Source organism: Capra hircus, chromosome 10 (assembly GCF_001704415.2).
Source record: "Capra hircus breed San Clemente chromosome 10, ASM170441v1, whole genome shotgun sequence".
NCBI classification, from domain to species: Eukaryota; Metazoa; Chordata; class Mammalia; order Artiodactyla; family Bovidae; genus Capra; species Capra hircus.
In genome coordinates, this window is record NC_030817.1 from 50,146,810 (window position 1) to 50,168,372 (window position 21,563).

At 37.8% G+C, this 21,563-nt stretch overlaps 1 protein-coding gene across 10 annotated transcripts in view; it reads left to right on the forward strand.

Moving 5' to 3' along the window:
* Nucleotides 1-20,363, forward strand: part of TCF12 (transcription factor 12) — a 390,660-nt gene extending 370,297 nt beyond the window's left edge. For 5 of the 10 annotated variants that reach the window (XM_018054262.1, XM_018054263.1, XM_018054257.1 and 2 more), the window contains 4 exons: nt 922-1,084; nt 7,226-7,458; nt 14,751-14,904; nt 17,999-20,361. In XM_018054262.1, the coding sequence (XP_017909751.1) occupies nt 922-1,084; nt 7,226-7,458; nt 14,751-14,893 (539 nt within the window). In that variant the 3' untranslated portion in view covers nt 14,894-14,904; nt 17,999-20,361. Of the gene's footprint in view, nt 1-921; nt 1,085-7,225; nt 7,459-14,750; nt 14,905-17,998 lie in introns of all 10 variants that reach the window. The other 5 variants (XM_018054259.1, XM_018054261.1, XM_018054267.1 and 2 more) reach the window with 2 other exon arrangements.

Genomic DNA, 21,563 nt, shown 5'->3' on the forward strand with positions numbered 1-21,563 from the left:
TACTACTGCATGAATGTGCAGGGTAGATATTTAGGGTTCAGTACTTTGATCAGTTTAGCTGATCCAATTATGGATGTTTAATGATGGATGGAACCCTGTGCAAACTGTTGTTCAGTCTTTACTGGTCATCTTTTTAGCTTCTATTCTTTTTTCCCCCCTTTTTTGGCCGCACTGCAAGGTGTGCGGGATCTTAGTTCCCTAACCAGGGATTGAACCCACACCCCCTGCAGTGGAGGCATGGCGTCTTCCATCACCAGGGAAGACCCTGTCCTGTCTCTTTTTAAATCACTTCCCCTCATGGCTGAGTCTTCATGGTCCCTAGAGGCAGTGAGAAAGATATTTCTGGGTATATTTAGAGTTCTGAATGATAGTAGCTGTTGTTTAGAAGATTACAGTTTATTTGGAGAGACAGATAATTGTTGTAAAAAGCAAACTGTGGCCAATGTTATAGTAGACCTTATAAATAAGTACAAATATATAGGTAATAAAAGACCATCAAAGTAAAATTTTCCCAATTATATTTAACCATGATACCTGTTTTATTGTGTTTGTCCAGGAAAATGTTAAAGCTTATTTCTTTTACCTTGGCAGCATCTTAAAAGTTGGTTTCTAAAATGCATCTTGTTTCTCATACCTTGTTTAATTTTTAAATGGTACCTGAAAGTGAACATTGGACTCACCATCAGGGTCAAGCTTGTTTGTTTGTTTGTTTTAAATACAGATGCTTTAGAAAGCATTTTTTTCTAAAGTTGATGGACATGCTCTTTGCAACTCTGAATAGCTTACACTTTTACATCTTCAGATTTCCATCATAGCTCTAAAACAACTAAGGATATTTGCCATCAAGAAAGTTTTTTACTGTCTTAATTCTAATTCACAAATGAGTCTGGATGTTTAATTTGTTCTTTGCCTCTTTGTTAGGTGGCTTGCAAAGTCAGCCTGGAACTGTTGTTCCAACAGAAATCAAGACTGAAAATAAAGAGAAAGATGAAAACCTTCATGAACCTCCTTCATCAGATGACATGAAATCAGATGATGAATCCTCCCAAAAAGATATCAAAGTTTCATCTAGAGGCAGAACAAGGTATTTGTTACCATCCAGGTCATATTTCACTCACTTGCCATGGGTAAAAAGTGTCAGCTGTGTTCTAGATACTGTGTTGGGACTTTTATGTCTGTCTTCTCATTTAATCCTCACAGCATCCCTCAACAGGAGACACATGAAGCTGATTCTAAGTTTGTTTTCCATGTTGCCAACAATATTTTAGGGTCTGCATATAAAAAAGAATTACTTTTCTCCCCTCAGTGCTTATAGTCTGTATGACAGCTAGAGAACAAAATAGCTAAAACAAGTTGAATTGTACAAGTATAGGTAGATGCAGTCTGTCAGTAATTATTTGAATATATTAAATATAGTAAGTATGTTATTATTATATATTGATATATAATAAGTTATATATTATTAATTAGGTATATTATTTTAAGTTAAGGCCTCTTCTGTGATTTAAACCTGGGGCTGGCAAACTATAGCCCATGGGCCAAATCTAGTTTATTGCCTGTTTTTATAAAGTTTTATTGGAACACCGCATGCACCATTCATTTACATATTGTCTGTGGCTGTTCTCATAGTGCAGTGGCAGATTTGGGTAGATCTGAGAGATGGCCCACAAAGTTGAAAATATTTACTGCCTGGCTCTTTATAAAAGAAATTTGTGAACTCATGTTTTAAACAGTTTGAAAAGAGTGTGGAAAAGGAAGTGTTCCCCATGCACTGTTGTTGAACAAGGAGTTCTAGAAACTGGACTGGACTGCTTTGAAATATGGATATTGACACATAATGAGATTAGTTTCAAGTGATTTCTAAATTCTTCCATCAGATTTTTCTTTTAGTTCTACATGAAAAGAGATAATTTATTTGTGATACATCCTCCTCCTAGTCTTTTTTTTTTTTTTTTTCTGCTGGTGGCTCAGTGGTAGAGAATCCACCTGCCAATGCAGGAGACACAGGTTCAGTCCCTGGGTCAGAAGATTCCCTGGAGGAGGAAATGGCTACCCACTCCAGTATTCTTGCCTGGGAAATCCCATGGACAGAAGAACCTAATGGGCTACAGTCTATGGGGTCACAAAAGAATCGGACACAACTGAGCACTCATGCATGTGGTACATTCTATTTCTTGATATGTATTTATCAGTAATAGGTATATATCACACATATTTATATTTAAAACATTGTTCTTTGGGACCTCCCTCTTGGTTCAGTGGTTAAGAATCTGCCTTCCAGTACAGGGGATATGGGTTTGATCTCTGGTTGGGAAACTAAGATCCCATATGCTGCAAAGCAACTAAGCCCACATGGTGCAACTAAGGCCTAACACAGCCAAATAAATTTAAAAAATTTTTAATTGTTCTTTGTGTGAAAGTATGGTACAAAGGAAATTTCAATAAGTATGCTAGATTAACTAAAAGAACCAGCATAGGGCTTCCCTAGTGGCTCAGCCGTAAAGAATCCACCTGTCAATGCCGGAAACATGGGTTCGATGCCTGATCCGGGAAGATCCCACATGCTGTGGAACAACTAAGCCCATGTGCCAAGAAAAGCCACTGCAGTCAGAAGCCCGTGTACTGCAACTAGAGTAGCCTTTGCTTGCCACAGCTGTAGAAAAGCCTGCCCAGCAACAAAGACCCAGCACAGCCAGAAAAATTTAAAAATTAACTAAAACCCAAAAATAAAAAAACAGCATGGTCCTTTCTGTCATTCGTATATTTAAAAGTTGTCCTTTTATACTTGATAGTCTCACTGTTTTCAATACTTTAACGTTTCTCTTGGGGAAAATTAAATCTTACAACCTAATACTACCTATTTTTAAAAATAATTCTATCATTTTAATTTGCATTGTATTCAGTTGTGCAAGAGCACGAAGAAGACAAAACTGGGTCAGGGAATCCCGAGGCCACTCCTTTGAGGCATCTTAATTCTTTCAGTTTCATGATTTAAATAGAACTTTAGGGGAATAATTTATACCTCTCCTCATCATTCATCCTTTCATCATACAGGTCAGCAAACTTCCTATGTGAAGGGCCAAATAGTAAATATTTAAGTCTTTATGGGTCATGCAGTGTCTGTTGCAACTATTGAACACTGCCACTGTTGCATGAAAGCAGCCAAATACATAACACATGGGCGTGGCTCTGTCAATAAAATTTTATTTACAAAAACAGGTAGCTGGCTCTCGGGCCAGTTTGCTGAGCTCTGTTATAGGTCATCAGAAATTGAAAATGCTGTATAATGGGTTAGCAAGAACTACACTTGATAGTTAATAATAGTAAATTTAAAACATGGCTTTGGATAAAATAAGGCTAACCTGGATTTGAATTATGGCTTCACTACATTTTGTCAGATGACCATGGCAGGTTAGTAAAACTTGCTGAGGTTTGGTTCCATCTTAAAGGAAATTTTCTATTTAGGATTCTTGTGGGAATAAACTGAAAATTATACATATAAAGCTCTTTTCATACTGCCTCCCATGCTATAAATATCAGTAAAGGTACTATAATAATTTATGGTGATGATAATTTTATATACGTGTTCTTGGTTTTCTTCCACGAAGCACTACCTGGGTTCTTTTCTCCACTCTACAACTAATTAGCAGTGTAATCCTAGGGAGGTCACTGATGTTGCAGTGGTTCTCAACCCTGCGCCGCAGACTTGTGTAACATTTTAGAAATGCAGGTGCATTTCTCAGCCAAGCTCACTGCCCAAGCATCCCCAGCAGTGGGGCCTTTGAAGACTGTAGAAGAACTCCTAAAGATGCTGATGAGTGGCCACATTTGGAAACCTTTGGGCTGGATAATCTGGAAAGGTTCCTTTGAAGTCAACAAGCTAGTGATTCTCTATTATCAAAAGAATACTTTTACGTATTTCTCGACAGGTAGGAGTAAAAATCTGTTGTCTGCGTGTTCTTTATTAAAGTACTCAAGGTATTAGAGAAGAGGTGGAACATTGATTCTTTGTGTGTAGATTTTCCCGATTCTAAGAGACTCTACCCAGTAATTTATTCCTGAAATGTTGAATATACATAGAATTTTCTAGAAGTTATTCCAAAGCATTTTTCTCAATATTTTTCCAATTAGTCCATTTTCATTACAGAAATTTGAAAATTATAGAAAAGCACACCAAGAAAACACAAAAAAACACTTGAATTAACCGCTGTTTACAAGGAATATCTTTTTTCTATAAATACAGTTTAATTTGGAAATAAACTGGATATAAGTTTTATAATTTCAGCTTTTAAATTTAATAATGTATTTTTAACCTTTTCATCTATCCATGAGTATTTTCTACAACATCTTTTTTCTTTTGTTTTTTTTTTTTGCTTTTAGGCAGCTTTTTTGAGGTTTAATTCAAAATACAGTAAACTACATCAATTTTAAGTATATGAATTTTGACCTTTGGCAAATGTATATGGTGATATACATAGATATTAATAATGTAGAATATTTCTGCCAGCATAGAAAGTTTCCTCATACCCATTTATAATCAGTCATCTTCTGTCATCCTCTGGCAGACATTGATCTGCTTTCCCTTACATCAGTTTTGTCTTTTCTAGAAGCTCCTGTAAATGGAATTATACAGCGCATGTAGTCTTTTGCTGCAAAATCTGCAGCTTGGTTTTTAGAGGCTGTATCAATTCAGTTCAGTTCAGTCGCTCAGTTGTGTCTGACTCTTTGCAACCCCAGGAACCGCAGCATGCCAGGCCTCCCTATCCATCACCAACTCCTGGCATTTACCCAAACTCATGTCCATTGAGTTGGTGATGCCATCCAACCATTTTATCCTCTGTCGTCCCCTTCTCCTCCTACCCTCAATTTTTCCCAGCATCAGGGTCATTTCAAATGAGTCAGCTCTTCACATCAGGTGGCCAAATACTGGTGTTTCAGCTTCAACATCAGTCCTTCCAGTGAACACCCAGGACTGATCTCCTTTAGGATGGACTGGCTGGATCTCCTTGCAGTCCAAGGGACTCTCTGTCTTCTCCAACACCACAGTTCAAAAGCATCAATTCTTTGGCACTCAGCTTTTTTTATAGTCCAACTCTCATATCCATACATGACTACTGGAAAACCATAGCCTTGACTAGACAGACCTTTGTTGACAAAGTAATGTCTCTGCTTTTGAATATGCTATCTAGGTTGGTCATAACTTTCCTTCCAAGGAGTAAGCGTCTTTTAATTTCATGGCTGCAATCACCATTTGCAGTGATTTTGGAGCCCCAAAAATTAAAGTCAGCCACTGTTTCCACTGTTTCCCCATCTATTTCCCATGAAGTGATGAGACTGGATGCCATGATCTTAGTTTTCTGAATGTTGAGCTTTAAGCCAACTTTTTCACTCTCTTCTTTCACTTTCATTAAGAGGCTCTTTAGTTCTTCTTCCCTTTCTGCCATAAGGGTGGTGTCATCTGCATATCTGAGGTTATTGGTATTTCTCCCAGCAATCTTGATTCCAGCTTGTGCTTCTTCTAGCCTAGCGTTTCTCATGGTGTACTCTACATATAAGTTACATAATCAGAGTGACAGTATACAGCCTTGACGTACTCATTTTCCTGTTTGGAACCAGTCTGTTGTTCCATGTCCAGTTCTAACTGTTGCTTCCTGACCTTCATACAGGTTTCTCAAGAGGCAGGTCAGGTGGTCTGGTATTCCCATCTCTTCCAGAATTTTCCACAGTTGATTGTGATCCACAGAGTCAAAGGCTTTGGCATAGTCAATAAAGCAGGAATAGATGTTTTTCTGGAACTCTCTTGCTTTTTCGATGATCCAGCGTATGTTGGCAATTTGATCTCTGGTTCCTCTGCCTTTTCTAAAACCAGCTTGAACATCTGGAAGTTCATGGTTCATGTAATGCTAAAGCCTGGCTTGGAGAATTTTGAGCATTACTCTACTAACGTGTGAGATGAGTGCAATTGTGCAGTAGTTTGAGCATTCTTTGACATTGCCTTTCTTTGGGATTGGAATGAAAACACCTCTTCCAGTCTTGTGGCCACTGCTGAGTTCTCCAAATTTGCTGGCAAATTGAGTGCAGCACTTTCACAGTATCATCTTTTAGGAGTTGTAGTGATGCTTCCTAAGGCCCACTTGACTTCACATTCCAGGATGTCTGGCTCTACTTGAGTGATCACACCATCATGATTATCTGGGTTGTGAAGATCTTTTTTATACAGTTCTTCTGTGTATTCTTGCCACCTCTTCTTAAAATCTTCTGCTTCTGTTAGGCCCATACCATTTCTGTCCTTTATTGAGCCCATCTTCGCATGAAATGCTCCCTTGCTATCTCTAATTTTCTTGAAGAAATCTCTAGTCTTTCCCATTCTATTGTTTTCCTCTATTTCTTTGCACTGATCACTGAGGAAGGCTTTCTTATCTCTCTTTGCTATTCTTTGGAACTCTGCATTCAAATGAAGTTCTTTTCTCCTTTGCTTTTCACTTCCCTTCTTTGTACAGCTGTTTGTAAGGCCTCCTCGGAAAAGGCTTTGGATTTTTTTGCCAATTTGTCCTTCAGGAAAAAATGTTCCAGTTCAACCATGTTTTAAAATCATCACCACTGATGGTAATATTTTTTTTCTGGAACAGAAAGTAGTAATTTTCTGAGATACTTCTTTCATTCCGTATCTTAAGATTTTCTTCCTCCTCCTCAGTGGGCTGTGGAGAAGAACATAAGAACATAAACTATAATACATTGCTATAATAGGACAGTGTTTCTCAGATGTTAATGTACATATAAATCTTGTTAAAATGAAGCTTCTGATTCAGTAGGTTTTCAGTAGAACCTGAAATGTTATATTTTTAACAGTAATGCAACACTGTTTTTACAGTGAAGTAAAAAGTTTTTAAACAATAATGCTGATGCTGCTAATCATATTTGGAAAAGCAGGGTGCTATAATATGTGGTCATTCAAATTATATTTATGAAGTATTTCACTAGTTTCAAGTCTTTATGTAGTAATGTACAGTGAAAATGCATTTAAATGTGTGTGTGGTATAATTTCAACTATATAGCTATATATTTACATCAAGGAAAGATGAAAATTAATACACATTATTTAAGTGTAGCTGTTACCGTTTGATAAAATGTATAGGTCATTTTAATTTTTATACTTCATAATTTTGTGCAATTAGTATATCTTTATAGGGACCCTAATGGACATTGTTGTTACTTTCATTTCCAGCAGTACTAATGAAGATGAGGATTTGAACCCAGAACAGAAGATAGAAAGGGAGAAAGAAAGGCGGATGGCTAACAATGCTAGAGAACGCTTGCGTGTACGAGATATTAATGAGGCATTCAAGGAGCTTGGTCGAATGTGTCAGCTTCATTTAAAGAGTGAAAAACCCCAAACAAAACTCCTTATTCTTCATCAGGCCGTGGCAGTCATCCTTAGTCTAGAACAGCAAGTCAGAGGTAAGTAGGTTCAGCAGAGACATGAACTGTTCTGCTTCTGGTGGGCAGACATTTGTGTGTCCACTCACTCTTCCGCTTGAGCAAGTTGTTTATGTGTTCTCCTAGTACTCCTGCCATCGCATCATCTAGGTCAGGTTTTCCCTGGTTCTCTCACCTATATGTCTCACTATGTTGGTCAGTATCTGTAGGTTCAGTGCTTCCCACAAACCAGTAGAGAGCAACGCTATGAAACAGTGCAGTGAACAGCCAGCCTGCCGCTCAGCATTAGCGTCTTGTGCCTCTTTGTTCTTATTGACTCTGGAATCCCATGCTCTTGAATTTACCTGCCTACACTTGTCCTCCCTGCTCTTTCCTGTCTTCCCTACTTTTCTGAAGTCAGTTTATTGCCTGCTTTCCCCTGGGGCATCTGTGAGGCCCTGCTGGTTAATAGGATGTTTGGTCATGGCCTCTCTTCACTTTGCCTCCTATGAATGTCCTTTGTATGCATGTCAGTAAGGTGTCAAGAGTTGCTTCATTGATCCCTCATCAGAAATGCCATGAGCTTCTTGGATGAATGTGTACTGGCATGCTTGAGTGTCCCTAAGGACAAAAGTGTGCTTTACATAGACTTATCCACTGTTGACTCAGACAACTCTCCCAACTGTTATTTTGATGGAATCTTTTTTGGGGGGAGGGTAGGGGCCGTGGCACATGGCATCCCTTGTAAGTTCTTAGTTCCCTAACCAGAAATTGAGCCCAGGCCATGACAGTGAAAAGTCCAGAACCCTAACCACTAACCCATCAGGGAACTCCCTTAATGGACTCTTAAAGAAACTTTGAAACTTTTTTTTTAAACAAAGTGTTTATTGCGCATCTCCTCTCTCCCAGGCAGCTATGTTCTAGACCATGGGTTATCAATTAATACGAGCTTCCTGCGCTTGAGCAGTTCTATCATCAAGCTTGCTTTTTTGCATATACGTATATATCTTCTTATTTGAAGCTACGAATGCCTCATCCTAGGCTTCTTTGCAAAAAATTTATAGATTGTGGCATTTGGTTCCAGACCCCATCGCTAACCTCTCTCATTGAGAGCAACTTTTCTTCCTTATTTATTGGCTATTTATATGATACTTTATTTAAAGAAAGTTGGAAAAGAAAAAAGAATAGGAATGGACAGATGCTTGTTAACTACAACAGGAACTCTCAACACTGATCATAGAAGGAATACTCTTTCTAAGGAAACTGGAGTCAGAGAATTTGAACACATTTTTAGAAAAACATACACTAGTAATTAATTCATCTATTTTTTTCCTCCAGTGTTTTTAATAAATAAGAACGATCAATAACTAACACACCTACCACTAAAATCAGATGCTTGCTCCTGTTGTCTTAAGATTTTTGAAATATCTGTAGAGTGTAGATGCTAGTGAAACCTGATCTTATGCAATCGCTTGTAAGATCTGACCTTGTCTTAATTCCATGCAAGCCCCTACAGTAGAAAACCTTGGTCTAAAAGAGTATCCAATATCTCGACTTATCCAGCTGCCTGCTAACTTCCTGGTCATTGTTACGGATACTGACTTTTTCCACACCATTCTGGGAAACTATATAAGGAGCCATTGACTGATTAGAATGAATAAAACTTAAGTACACTGAACTGTAACTTCATTAGGGACTGCGTTAATATTAATAAAAGCCTGTCTTCCTCCTACCCTTAAACTCTGGACCTCAAAACCCAAAGCCCTTATTTTACAGGTTTGTGTAAAAACCATGATATCCATGTAAGATTCCTTGGAAAACACTGCTGGCTCTCTCAGTTTTGAAGCATTCATATAGCCCATAATGCTTGTTCCTTGTCTATAGAAGCACTTTAGACTTTCTTTCCCTGCACTTTCTTTCCCTGCACTTTATCGGCAGCAGTTTTGACTTCTTTTGGTAATGTGTTCACTTTTGAAAGTCTCTTCATCACTGCAGGGGCCCCACTCAGTGGCCCCTGGACCCAGCAATTTCTGTAAAGATGTACATGACCTACTTTGGACATCCTCTAGGCTCTCTGAATACCTGCTTTGGAATGGGGTGGTATTCCAAGACCACATCTAGCTATTCACATCCTGTCATCCTTAGACAAGTCGTTACACCAGGAGGGCAACCAGACCTGGGTCTAAGTGCATCCTTAAGAAAAACAGGAAGTGGCTTCCCTTCCAAGCCTCAGATTTTCCCAGAACACTTTTTGGACATTGGTGCCCCATATATCAGAATCCCATCTGGTCTGTCACTGGCAATTTAAACCTCTTCATTATCATGACTATAATTTTATCATTACTGTTTTACTAATCCTCAGCAGATTTCACATATTACCTTCAAGTTTGTCCTCTCGGTTTTACTAAAAATTAAATTAGTGGTCAAACGCTTCCTCCTCAAACTCTTTCATAGTTCAGCTTGATAAACTCATTTCTCTTCTTGTGATAATTTAGGGACAATAGAACTATTAGGATTTTAGTTCCCCAGTCTCTTGGTGAATCTGAAGATAAATAAACTGGGACAGTGATTCTCAAATCTCGCTGGTCTCAGAATCACCTGAGGCTTTTCCTTTTCCCAAACAAATTTCCTACCCTCAGTAGGGTAGGAATTTCCCACCTCATGAGATGGTCAAACATAGTAATGCTGCTGCTGCTGCTGCTAAGTCACTTCAGTCGTGTCCAACTCTGTGCGACCCCATAGAGAGCAGCCCACCAGGCTCCCCCGTCCCTGGGATTCTCCAGGCAAGAAGACTGGAGTCGGTTGCCATTTCCTTCTCCAATGCATGAAAGTGAAAAGTGAAAATGAAGTCACTCAGTCGTGTCCGACTCTTCGCGATCCCATGGACTACAGCCTACCAGGCTCCTCCATCCATGGGATTTTCCAGGCAAGAGTACTGGAGTGGGGTGCCATTGAAAGTGGTCAAAAATATCCATTGATAATATACCACTGAAATGAATAAAAATGGCATTAACCTGCAAGGATAAAGGGGAGATAATAGCAGGTGAGAGAGTAAAAAATACGTGTAAGATAGTAGATAGAGTAGTGGTAACTGACTGACTTAGAAGAAATTAAGTGGAGCAGAGAGGAATACCATCAAGAAGCAGATAGCCCATCCCCTGAAAATCTCTGGATTTTGGAGGTACTAATTATTGGGAAAAAGCAGAAGTCAGGCATCAGACCCCAAAACAGAAAAGACTCATTGGAGCTCACTGTGTAAGGCTGGATCCCTAAGTCTCCTCTGTACTACATACTACTTTTTCCCTCTCTTCCCTTCTACCATAGAAGTCAGAGGGGTTATTTACTGTAAAAAATGAAATCTGAAAGACTGCAAATCTGGAACATGAAGAACAGGGAATGGGTGAAGCATGACGCTGAACAGTGGGACCCCTAGCCTTATATTCTGCCTTGCTTCCCTGATGCCAGCAGCAGAGTATATTAATGCTGTCCTCAAGGAAATGGGATAATTATTTTCCAGAGAAAATAAAATGGTCTAGAGAAAAGACTTCCAGGTTTAGGGATTCCTGAGTAATAGTGCCTCACTTTTAGATTACCGTAGAGTAAAGCCCACCAGTTAATGTCTTACTTTATGTTAAAGGACGACCAAAGATTTTAAGAAAAACCAGCGTGAAAAAGAGAAATTGAGATCAAACCAAACAAAAGAGAAACTCAGAAGAAAACAAAAATATGCAAAAAGCATTAGGAAACTTTTTTGAAAACTAAATATCTTCTAAGAGAAAAGGTATGCATAAAAGAGAAGCCATGAAAAAGAAATATTCGGGTAATATGATAGCAGAAAAAATATAGTAGAGAAGTTAGCTGATAACGCTGAAAAAATCTCCTAGAAAGAGATAAAAAATAGAAGAGAAGAACTAGTAAAATTAGAGAGGATTAATCTAGGAGTCTAGCATCTAAGCGATAGGATTTATAGTGTAAGAGCAGAAAGGAATGAAAGGGATTATCATGGTAATAATACAGGAAATTTATAAGTACTGAAGAATACATGTCTCAAGATTCATAAAATCAAATCTTCTATTAAGAATAATGATTTTAAAAATTACCTCAAGCTAAAGTGTATCATTATGAAATTTCAGAGCATCAGAGTTACAAAAGAGTATCCTAAAGCTTTTAGAGACAGCATTTAAATAGCTCACAGAAAAAGGAACAAGTCAAAATGTCATCAGAGTTCCGAAGTAGTGCTGGATTCCAGGAGATAGTGGAGCAATACCTCCAAAATTTGAAACTTTTTTTAAACAAAGTGTTTATTGCGCATCTCCTCTCTCCCAGGCAGCTATGTTCTAGACCATGGGTTATCAATTAATACGAGCTTCCTGCCCTTGAGCAGTTCTATCATCAAGCTTGCTTTTTTGCATATACGTATATATCTTCTTATTTGAAGCTATGAGGAAAAATCATATTCAACCTAGTATTCTGTACCTACCCAAACCATTTATTAAAATGTAAAGATAAATACATTTCAGATACACAAAGGCTTTAAAATTTTGCCTCCTTTGAACACTTCTGAGAGAGCATCTGGATCATATGCTTAAACCAAGTAAGGACATAATCAGCAAAGCCAAGGGCATAGCACAAAGAAAGGATCTACCACATAGGAGTAGCAGAAGAAAATCCTGCAGCAAGAACTGCTGGGCCTAGAAAAGAACCAGTCCATACTGAAAATAGAATACTGTTAGAAGAAAGGTTTCCCTGGAAATGAGATAGAATTAATAAATAATTGATGATGTGTTTGAGATTTTAGGAAGAAATGTTGAGAGGCATTTGTTAGATCTATTTGATAATTTTAAGGGGGAAAATTAGCATTATTAACAAATGAAAAGCAAAGCATCTATAAGCTACAGGAAAAACAGCCATATGAACAAAGAAACAATCAGTATAAAATTATTGACTTATTTGTGTGTCCACATAGATATGATGACACATATTTACCTAATCATGGTATTATAGGAAGTAACTATTGAATTAGCCAAAAATTGTGCTATAAACACGTTAAGAATATGGTATTATAAAAGAGGCAAATTCTTTGCCATCTACCAGAGGGCAAGAGAGAGACACCTGATAGAATGGGAATGACAATCACTTCTCATGCCCCACAGGGAATGTCTGACTTCTTCTGAAAATTCCATGGACAGAGGAGTCTGGCAGACTACAGTCCATGGGGTCACAAAGAGTCTTCTTAGCTTTACATCAGGCCTTCTTGACTACATAACATGTTTGCCATGGGCTGCTCACACAGACCAGGAAGTATGAAGCAACAGCACTAGCTTTTGCTTTTTTGAATCACAGCTCACTTTACTTCACATTTAGTAGAGCTTGTGTGTGTAGTCAGTCAGTCATGTCCGACCCTTTGGGACCCCATGGACTGTAGCCCACCACTCTTCTCTGCCCATGGAATTTTCCAGGCAGGGATACTGGAGTGGGTTGCCATTTCCTTCTCCAGGGGATCTTCCTGACCCAGGGATCGAACCCAGGTCTCCTGCATTGCAGGTGGATGCTTTACTGTCTGAGCTACTAGTAGAGCTTACTGTAGCATACTCTCTTGGTTCTTCCAGTCCTAAGTGTTGTCTGACTCATTGTAGGGGTCTACAGTATCTTGTCTAACTTGAGTTTTTGGCTCTTGTCCTTTCCTTCCCAGCTATCTTAGTCATACCTCCTAGATCAAGTGTGACACAGAGCCATAGTAAGAGCGCTGTTAGCTAAGAGTGATGTTCCATGGAAAGAGAAATGTGAGAATGTTTCGGTTAGGGAGTGTTCAAAGCCTGTTTGGATTTGACGTGTTAATTTTGCCCTCTTTTCAGTCTCTGGTCATCGTATGAGACTCTTGCCTACACAATAGAGGGGATGTGACACCTCATGAAAGACAAGCTTCTCATCAGTCAGAGTACAATCACTTGTTAAGGAAGCAGCTCCTGGTATTTTTATATAATAATGGACATGCCAATTTCTACTATAAGTTATCCTGATTAATTAAGTACCTTCCTTCTTTCATTGCTTCCCCAGAGTTGTATAGGCTTTGTGTATTTTCCTAAATTCAGGGGCCTAGATGATGAAGTGTCATCGTGTATGAGTAGTAATCAATAGAGTCAGCAAGGTTACCATATAGTAAAGTCTTTTACCTACTTTTTTAAACTCAGAAGTGAACTATAAATATATCTTGATATATGCACATTCAAATATGTTTTCACTTTCCCTGAAAGAGGAGATGCATTTAAAAAAAAACTCCATGTTGCATTCAGCTGGGCCATCATTTTAAGAAAATCTAATACGTAAAAAAAAAAAATCACAAATTATACAAAGTATTGTTTTCATTACAGACTAAGTGATCTTTTTATATTATATTCATTAAGATATTTTAATCAGTTTATAAGAGTAACTGTAGCAACTTTTATACTGTATATTATAAACTGAAACAAAAAACTACACCAGGAGGCATCATGAGTTAAATATCTTGTACTTACAACTCATTTAGAGAAATTATAAAGGAACTGTTGTTCCTAAGTAGGTTTTCATCCAGTGGGTCTTTAGTTCAGTGAATTTTCTTTATTTTATATGGTAATATCCCATACTTTAAGCGCCTTTGAAAATGCCCACATCAGAAGTTCCGTTTGGTCTTCTCTGCTATCTAATTTACATACAAAGCAGTAAAGGTTTTTATATAAACCTCTCAGTCACAACCCCAACTGTAGAAAGAACATCTCAGTCATCTCGTCCTACATATAAATCAAAGAAGAAAAACGGATATACTCAGGCTACCTCTCTTCCTAGAGGAATTGGCACACTTTCCTATAGAGGAATGGCTGAGCGTGTCTCTTTATCATTTTCAGAACTGGCAGAATTCTGGATAGAGCACAGATGTCCCTCTCCAGTACATAGAGAGTGTCAGCATTCGTAGCAGTTCAGAGTATCACACCTTTGCAGGACATTGAGGAGGTTCAGTAGTCTAATAACAGCACTTGCTACGGTGTTTGGACGAAACAGTAGAAGAACAGCTTTTAGATACTGATGTAGATCAAGTCAAATCCTGGAAAACCAAGTAATAAGAATACACAGTATGGTCAGTAAGAAGTATAAGTTTCAAGGCTCATTTAATGCTGAGGTGTTTTGTGAGCATATCATTGTTGCCTCTGCAGTGTTATTCATTATAGAAATGAAATTACAGAGAGATTGGTAATCCCCACAAAAAGAAAAAATAGCAGCAGTTTGTTCAGTTTAAGACCCAAGAGTCTGTGATTCATAACTTGTGACTCTAATGAGATAATTATTTTCCCTTATTTCAGAGAGGAACCTTAACCCCAAAGCAGCCTGCCTTAAGCGAAGGGAAGAAGAAAAAGTTTCTGCCGTATCGGCAGAGCCACCAACCACACTGCCAGGAACCCATCCTGGGCTTAGTGAAACTACCAACCCTATGGGTCATATGTAAACAGCAGCCAGGTAAGTATGTGTATGAAAAAGTACATGGAAGTCCTCCAGTTCATCTCAAAGTTAAGTTAGAACCTTTGAATTCTAACCTTTATATTCTCTGGTGGCACTGGTCATGATAAAGGTCGCATGTAATTTGGAATCCAGCAGCTTATTTTTCTGCTGTGTAGTTAGAGAACCCATGCCATTTTGTACCAAATTACTGTTCTCTTTAAAATGTGATACTATGTGTGTGTGTGTGTGAGTGGCTCAGTCATGGCTAACTCTTTGCAACCCCATGGGCTGTAACCTGCCAGGTCCTCTGTCCATGGAGTTCTCCACACAAGAATACTGGAGTAGGTTGCCATTCTCTTCTCCAGGGGATCTTCCCAAACTGGGGTCTCCTGCATTGCAGGCGGATGCCTTACCATCTGAGCCAGCAGGGAAGTATACTTTGATTTATAAAGAATTCGGGACCGTTATGTTCTAGATCACCATGTATACTCCCTCACGTGAATATTATTCTGATCCAAGAAAAAAACAGTCCTCTGATTTATCTGGCAAATAGTACTTTTGCTACCACTGGTGGTCCTCATTCCCCTATCTAGAAGTACTTGGTGGCATCATCAACCAGTTTTTTTGTTAGCCATCTGCCTCTTCTTTATCAGGAGATCTTCATACATAAAACGGTGCTTTCTTCCACTTGAATCATTAATGCAAGTCTGTAACACTCATATTCCTTCTCCTGTAAGAATATCAGGTTCACCTTCAGGAATCTGTTCAGGAATGTAAAAGTGTTGTGTACGACAGAACCAGAGCATCCTTCTCTAGGGAATTTACTTGTTAAAAGGCTGGTTTTTTATCTTCCTGTTCATGAATTAAATACAGTTTGCTTCTTTGTGATTTTTTTTTTTTAACAAAGTGACAACAGTGGTAGCAGGTTGTTGTCCAAGTAGTTAGATAATGTGAACCATCTTTTTCTTAAAATATATACATTCATTTTATCTATAAGTTATAAGGTTAATGTTTGCTGTGACAGAAATTAATATAGAACATAATTAAATATTTGGATCAGTAACAAAATACAGCTTGCAGCATGGATTAGGTATAGAAATGGGAACTTCATTTTTATAACCTGCCTTTACCAGTGTATAGTTATTTTCCTAGTTTAATCCACAGAGTAAAAGCAATAAGTAAAAGTAAATGGATGTGAGATTTGGAGCAGGAAAAATACATTCAGTGCAATTTCATTTTGTTAACTTTGTGGATATCTCATTTTGAATTTCATTTCATTTGGCATTTGATAGAATATTTTGTAAACTACAGACGTTAGTTAATAACCCAACTTTACTTGAAGAAATTGATTTCCTACCACCTCTTCATATATCCTTCTTAGGATCAAACTAGACAGAAATGGATGATTTCATTTGGGGACAAAGAAAGGGAAGTCTTGATGTAATTATTTAGGTGTCAACTATAATTCAAACCTTAGCACACAGGAAAAAGCTCTCAATCACCTTTCCCACCAAAAAAAAAAAAAAGGAAGAAAATCAGCAATATAAAGACTATGCTTGTCAAAGAGAAGAGCTAGTGGAATTACAGATCCTCTAAAACCCAAGCCATTGCTTCATGTCCTGTAGAGACTATAGAATATCATGAAAAAATATTTTTATTCAAAAATATGTTTTAAGGTCTTTAAAAACAAACCAGTGTTCTTCCGTGCAGAAGCGACTTTGTAAGTTGGTAGCTTATGTAAAGACACCTTCCTGTGATCAGGTAGCCTGCTGCTTTTGAGAAGAGCACTTCACATTCAGTGTGGCACTGCCTGCCCCAGAGGCTTTGTCTTCTTTGTTGCACGCATTTCCTCCTCTTCTCTTCCCAGTCTCTCTCTAGCTCTCCCTCAGTCAGCTTTCCCTACCTCACATCTCTCTCCTACTGTTTACTTCCTGTTCTTTCATTGCTTCTGTATCTCCTACTGCTTTCGTAGTTCTATTTTTATCTCTCTTATGAGGAAACTCCCCAACTTTAGGTTAAAAGTAAGCCTTGAACATTGTCATCTATCAAAAAGAATCCTTTTTTTAAAAAGTGTGAGGGAGGAGGGGTGGGAGTTGTTCAAGGTTATAAGAAATGTAGTAGATGCACTTTGTTCCATAAAATTTCAAAGGCCTAGTGTTGATGAAATTAAAATACATTTAAAGTTAGCTAATTTCATGAAGTCAGTCATCTGGTTTCACCTGATAACCTTCTATTCTTTATAGAACTGGATAGCAGATTAAAACCAGTAAGAGATAATCAACTACTAGAATCAAAATGGTTGATAAAAATGGGTGACCGCAGAATGACTGACTAAACAGTGCAAGAATTTGCCACCACGTAATATAAGGCGAAGTAGCTTTGTCTGTTGCGGTTATCCATCCCTAAGAGCATCACTCTAATTTAAAACCATTCTGTGGTCCTTGTTTAATAAGAAAGTGAAAGGTATGATTCTTCCTAAAACTGTTTCCATCCAAAATGGCTGAAATGGGAAATTTCAGAGCTACTACTATATATATTATATTAAGAATATAAACATAAAATTTGTACTAATAGAGTAAAATTTTCTTAATAAATTTGTTGAACAAACATTTATTTGAGGACCTACTATGGACCAGGAGCTGAAACCAATGTAAAAATGAGTTCAAAGTGAAAGGTTTTTTATTCAAAACTTTTGTTTTCTGAGGTCCCCGCCCTCAGAAACTTTCAGTTTAAAAGAGAGATATGTAAACAATTAACAAAGTACAGTGAACTAGATGTAGCAATAAATATGTCCTAACGGTGTCTCCCCACTGAGAACTGGACGCGCAGACCCTCAGAGCTCAGGCATTGCCCACCTGCATGTCGCCAAAACTAAGGTTCACATGATTGCCACATACTTACATGAGCTCCTTTAGAAATCTTACCACATGCATCAAGAAAAGCCATTTTGGTCATACCTTTAAAGAAAGAACATGTGTAAGTTATGTAACTATGAATTTTTTGTCAACCTGGGCATAAATGAGGAATACCAAGTTGTTTCTGGGAAGGTGTTTGTTTTTATCAGTGATGTCCTAATTGGTTCTCTTCTCTCCCTTGGCTCTCCCTGCCACAGTTCCAGAGTTATCAATAGGCTAGATAGAAGGTGACCTCTCCTCATAAGGACTTGGACAACTCAGATTATCTGAAGACACAAACCTGATAGGAGGGAGAAGAAAAAAAACACTTGAAGCAAGAAATGCAAATGTAATCCTACGATCAAAGCAACTGGTCAACACTTCCATCAGAAGTGAAGATAGGAAGCTCATCAGATAGAACGTCAACCCATGAGATGTTTGCAACAGATCATTTTGTTGCAAGCAGTGTGTCGCTTCTGCACAATCAGAGACTGTCTCGATCTCTCCACTCACCGTGGAAGTTGCCTTGTGCCTAAACTGAATTGACAAATGCATTGTAACTACAAATTTTATTTATTGTTATGGAACTGTAAGGTCTACATATAAAGGGAAAAAGTTAATGTGGAAAGCTGATCTCCACTCAGCTGATGCCAGCATTAGTTAAAGCTGTTCACGTGCAGAGAACAAAGCAGTGACAACCATTGGCCCTTAGCATTCCCGGCATACCTATTAGTGTCTTAAAAAGGAAGGGAAAAGTCTTTTGTTGCCCTCTCCTGTCCTTTTGCCATATGAATAGTGTTTTCCATGAAATAGGAGAATATTACTTGGTATAGCATTTCTTTCGTGTTCATTTTTTCATTCGTTTTTATTTTTTTGTTGTGGCTGTTGTATTTGGTCTCTGAATCTGAATAGATTATGGTCACAGTCCAGAGTCCTCCACGTAGCTCTATGTGCTTTGCGTATTTACCTTACAAAGATAAGCAGAGACCATCTGTGACCATAGCCTAGCTAAGATTTTAAAAGGGGAAATTTTGTCCCCTAGATTTTCCCCAAAATAAATATTTGCTTTATTTCCAATAATAACCAAGACTTTTCAAGCTTCTAGGTTTTCATAGTAAAGCTTGTAATAGCAAGAAGTGTAAATTACAAGTGAAGAATTTACTTTTTAGAAATTGCTTTGTTTTCCAAGCAGTAAGTACTACATATAGTACTTGTAAAGTGTTAGCTGTAAGTAAGCACAAAATGGATTTAAAATACAAAGAAGATTTTTCAGGCTGTGATTATGTTGAACATAACAACCCAGTAGTCAATAAGGCAGGTAGTGTGATAAATGAACACACCACTCTGAGGCTAATTACCTAATGGAATATAAGAGCAATGGTCACGCGTGTGTCCTCCTTCTCACCTTTACTTCTCTGTCATTTGGATGGCTGGTCAGTGGGGAGGAATTGGATGGGTGATGTAATCAACTGCAAATCGTCTGCCCCGTCCCAAGAAGATGAGCCAGATTAGCATCAAACCAGTCCTAGTCAGTCCATCTTAATACTGTGCATTAAGGCACCCCTCTGTCTCTAATCCTTAAGAGTTGTTTTTTAAGACATAATAATCACTTTGAACTTCCATGAAACCTGTCTTCCACCACAACAACCCTGGGAGAGAAAAACATGCTGAACAAGGTTGTCTTGGCTTAATAATTCCTCATAGCCAATATCAACAGTGGCAATCAGCAGCACACAGAAGAAAGGACCCAAATCACTATGTAACTTAAAGATTTCTGTTAATTTGAAAGAACAAAAACAATTAAGACAGAACTTCAGATCCTCCGATCAGGATGGTTCCTAACAAATCACTCTTTTGTAAACGTAGTGGACATTTTGGTTACTTTAATTTGCCTGTATTCTCCAATTACATCAGACTCTTATCTGTGGCCTTGTTCTTCATTTCAGTGTTAATCAGCTAAACAGAAGTTGTTGCTTATGATGTGTGAGTGAACATATGCCACTGCCTGGCCTTTTTCTTCGGAGCTTGTTGTCTTTTTCGCTATATTAGACTCTGCAGTATGCCCAGAAGCTTTCCTTCATAAAATAGAAAGAAAAAAACATTTGGCTTATTTTTCACTGTAGCTAGTCTTTTATACAATAATCTTGTAAGAAAATTTCTTGAATTCTAAATATTACTCTTTCTAGATTTTTGAAATCGAAAAGTTTTCAGTAAAAAGTTTCTTACTTTATTTTATTATATTAGGTAGTAAAAATGTAGGGTTATTTACCATAACCTGTTCATTAATATCAGAAATTTACAATAGCATTTTAAGACCATAGTAGGATTCTAGCATACCGTGTAGTACCTATGGAGTATTGTAAGAGCTAATTGTTCGAGATGAATTGCCTCTCATCTTGTTCTCCAGTTTCCATTGTTGGTTTATTGCAGATTTGTATCCTGTGTCAAATTCAAGGTATTATTGATAAACCTTTTCAACCAGCAGCAAGAAGTTCAAAATTTTTTCTGTCACTGTAACAGAAAACACAATATGTATATAACATTTATGTAGCAATAAATGTGCCATCTTTTTTTTAACATAGTAAACTAGTGAGTTTTTTACATTCCTCTCTCAAACAGTAATGCATTCTGGTTTTTTTTTTCCCCCCACCATCTCATTGTTCCCAGGAATGCCCACACTGCTTTTTTTTCTTTTCTCCTAGCTTTCCTTAGATATAATTGACATATGATATTGTGAATGTTTAGGGTGTACAACTTCATGATGGATATATGTATATATTGCGAAACAGTTACCACAGTAAGTTGAGTCAACAGATGCATTACCTTACTGTAGTTATTTTGTGTGTGGGGGTCGGGGCAAGAATTTCTAAGGACCACGCTGCTTTTCTTTTGTGCTTTGTCTGTGACCTTATCTGGAAAACCCATCAAAACAGAATCAGGCTTGTAGAACTAAGCTGATAATGCAAGTCTATAGCTTCTCTGGGTTATATATTTCTCCTCTTACCCTCTCTACTGATAGTGGCCATTTAGCCTTTTTCTGAAGACCTACCAAACAGTGATTAGTAGTTAAAATGTACTTATTTACAGATTTAGAGCAAAAATGAAGATAGAAAAAGACGCAGATGAAGCTTTTCAAATTAACATTCTTTGAAGCACTTTCATATGTTTTATGCCCTCTTCTTCACAAAAAGCCTGTGTATTAGGGGATGGTATTTTACTGTTTTCAGATTGGAAGCTCTGCGTTTATTCCAGTTTCCACATAAACCCCCGCTAACACTCCCCCACCAAAAATATGCATAGTGATTATCCACAAGGACCTCATGCCAAGCAGGAGCCTAAAAGAAACAATGAATAAACGTTTTTGGACAAACATTTGTAGGGTTTAAATGTGAGATACCTGGGTCATCCTCACACCCTCTTGGAATACTGGCAAATTGCTTTTCTTGGTGAATTACAAAATCTGCTGTTCACATTGTAGGCCCAATGGATCACCTGTGGGAGTTAATGAAAAGAAACATTTTAGTCTGATTTCTCTTTATACAGATTGATAATATAAAAAGGTCCATCTCAGAATAAAATATGGAATGTCAAAGCTGAAATTAAATCTCGAGACTGTCTCGTCAGTTCCTCATTAATAGATTTCTAAAAACTGAGGCCCAGAGGTGTTATATGTCTCCAAGAGCACATAGCTAGTGATAGACCAAGATACTCAAAGTGTGTCCTGTAAAATCTCCTTGCCTTTCTGTTCTTTGTCTTGATAGATCTTTCAGTTCAGTTCAGTCG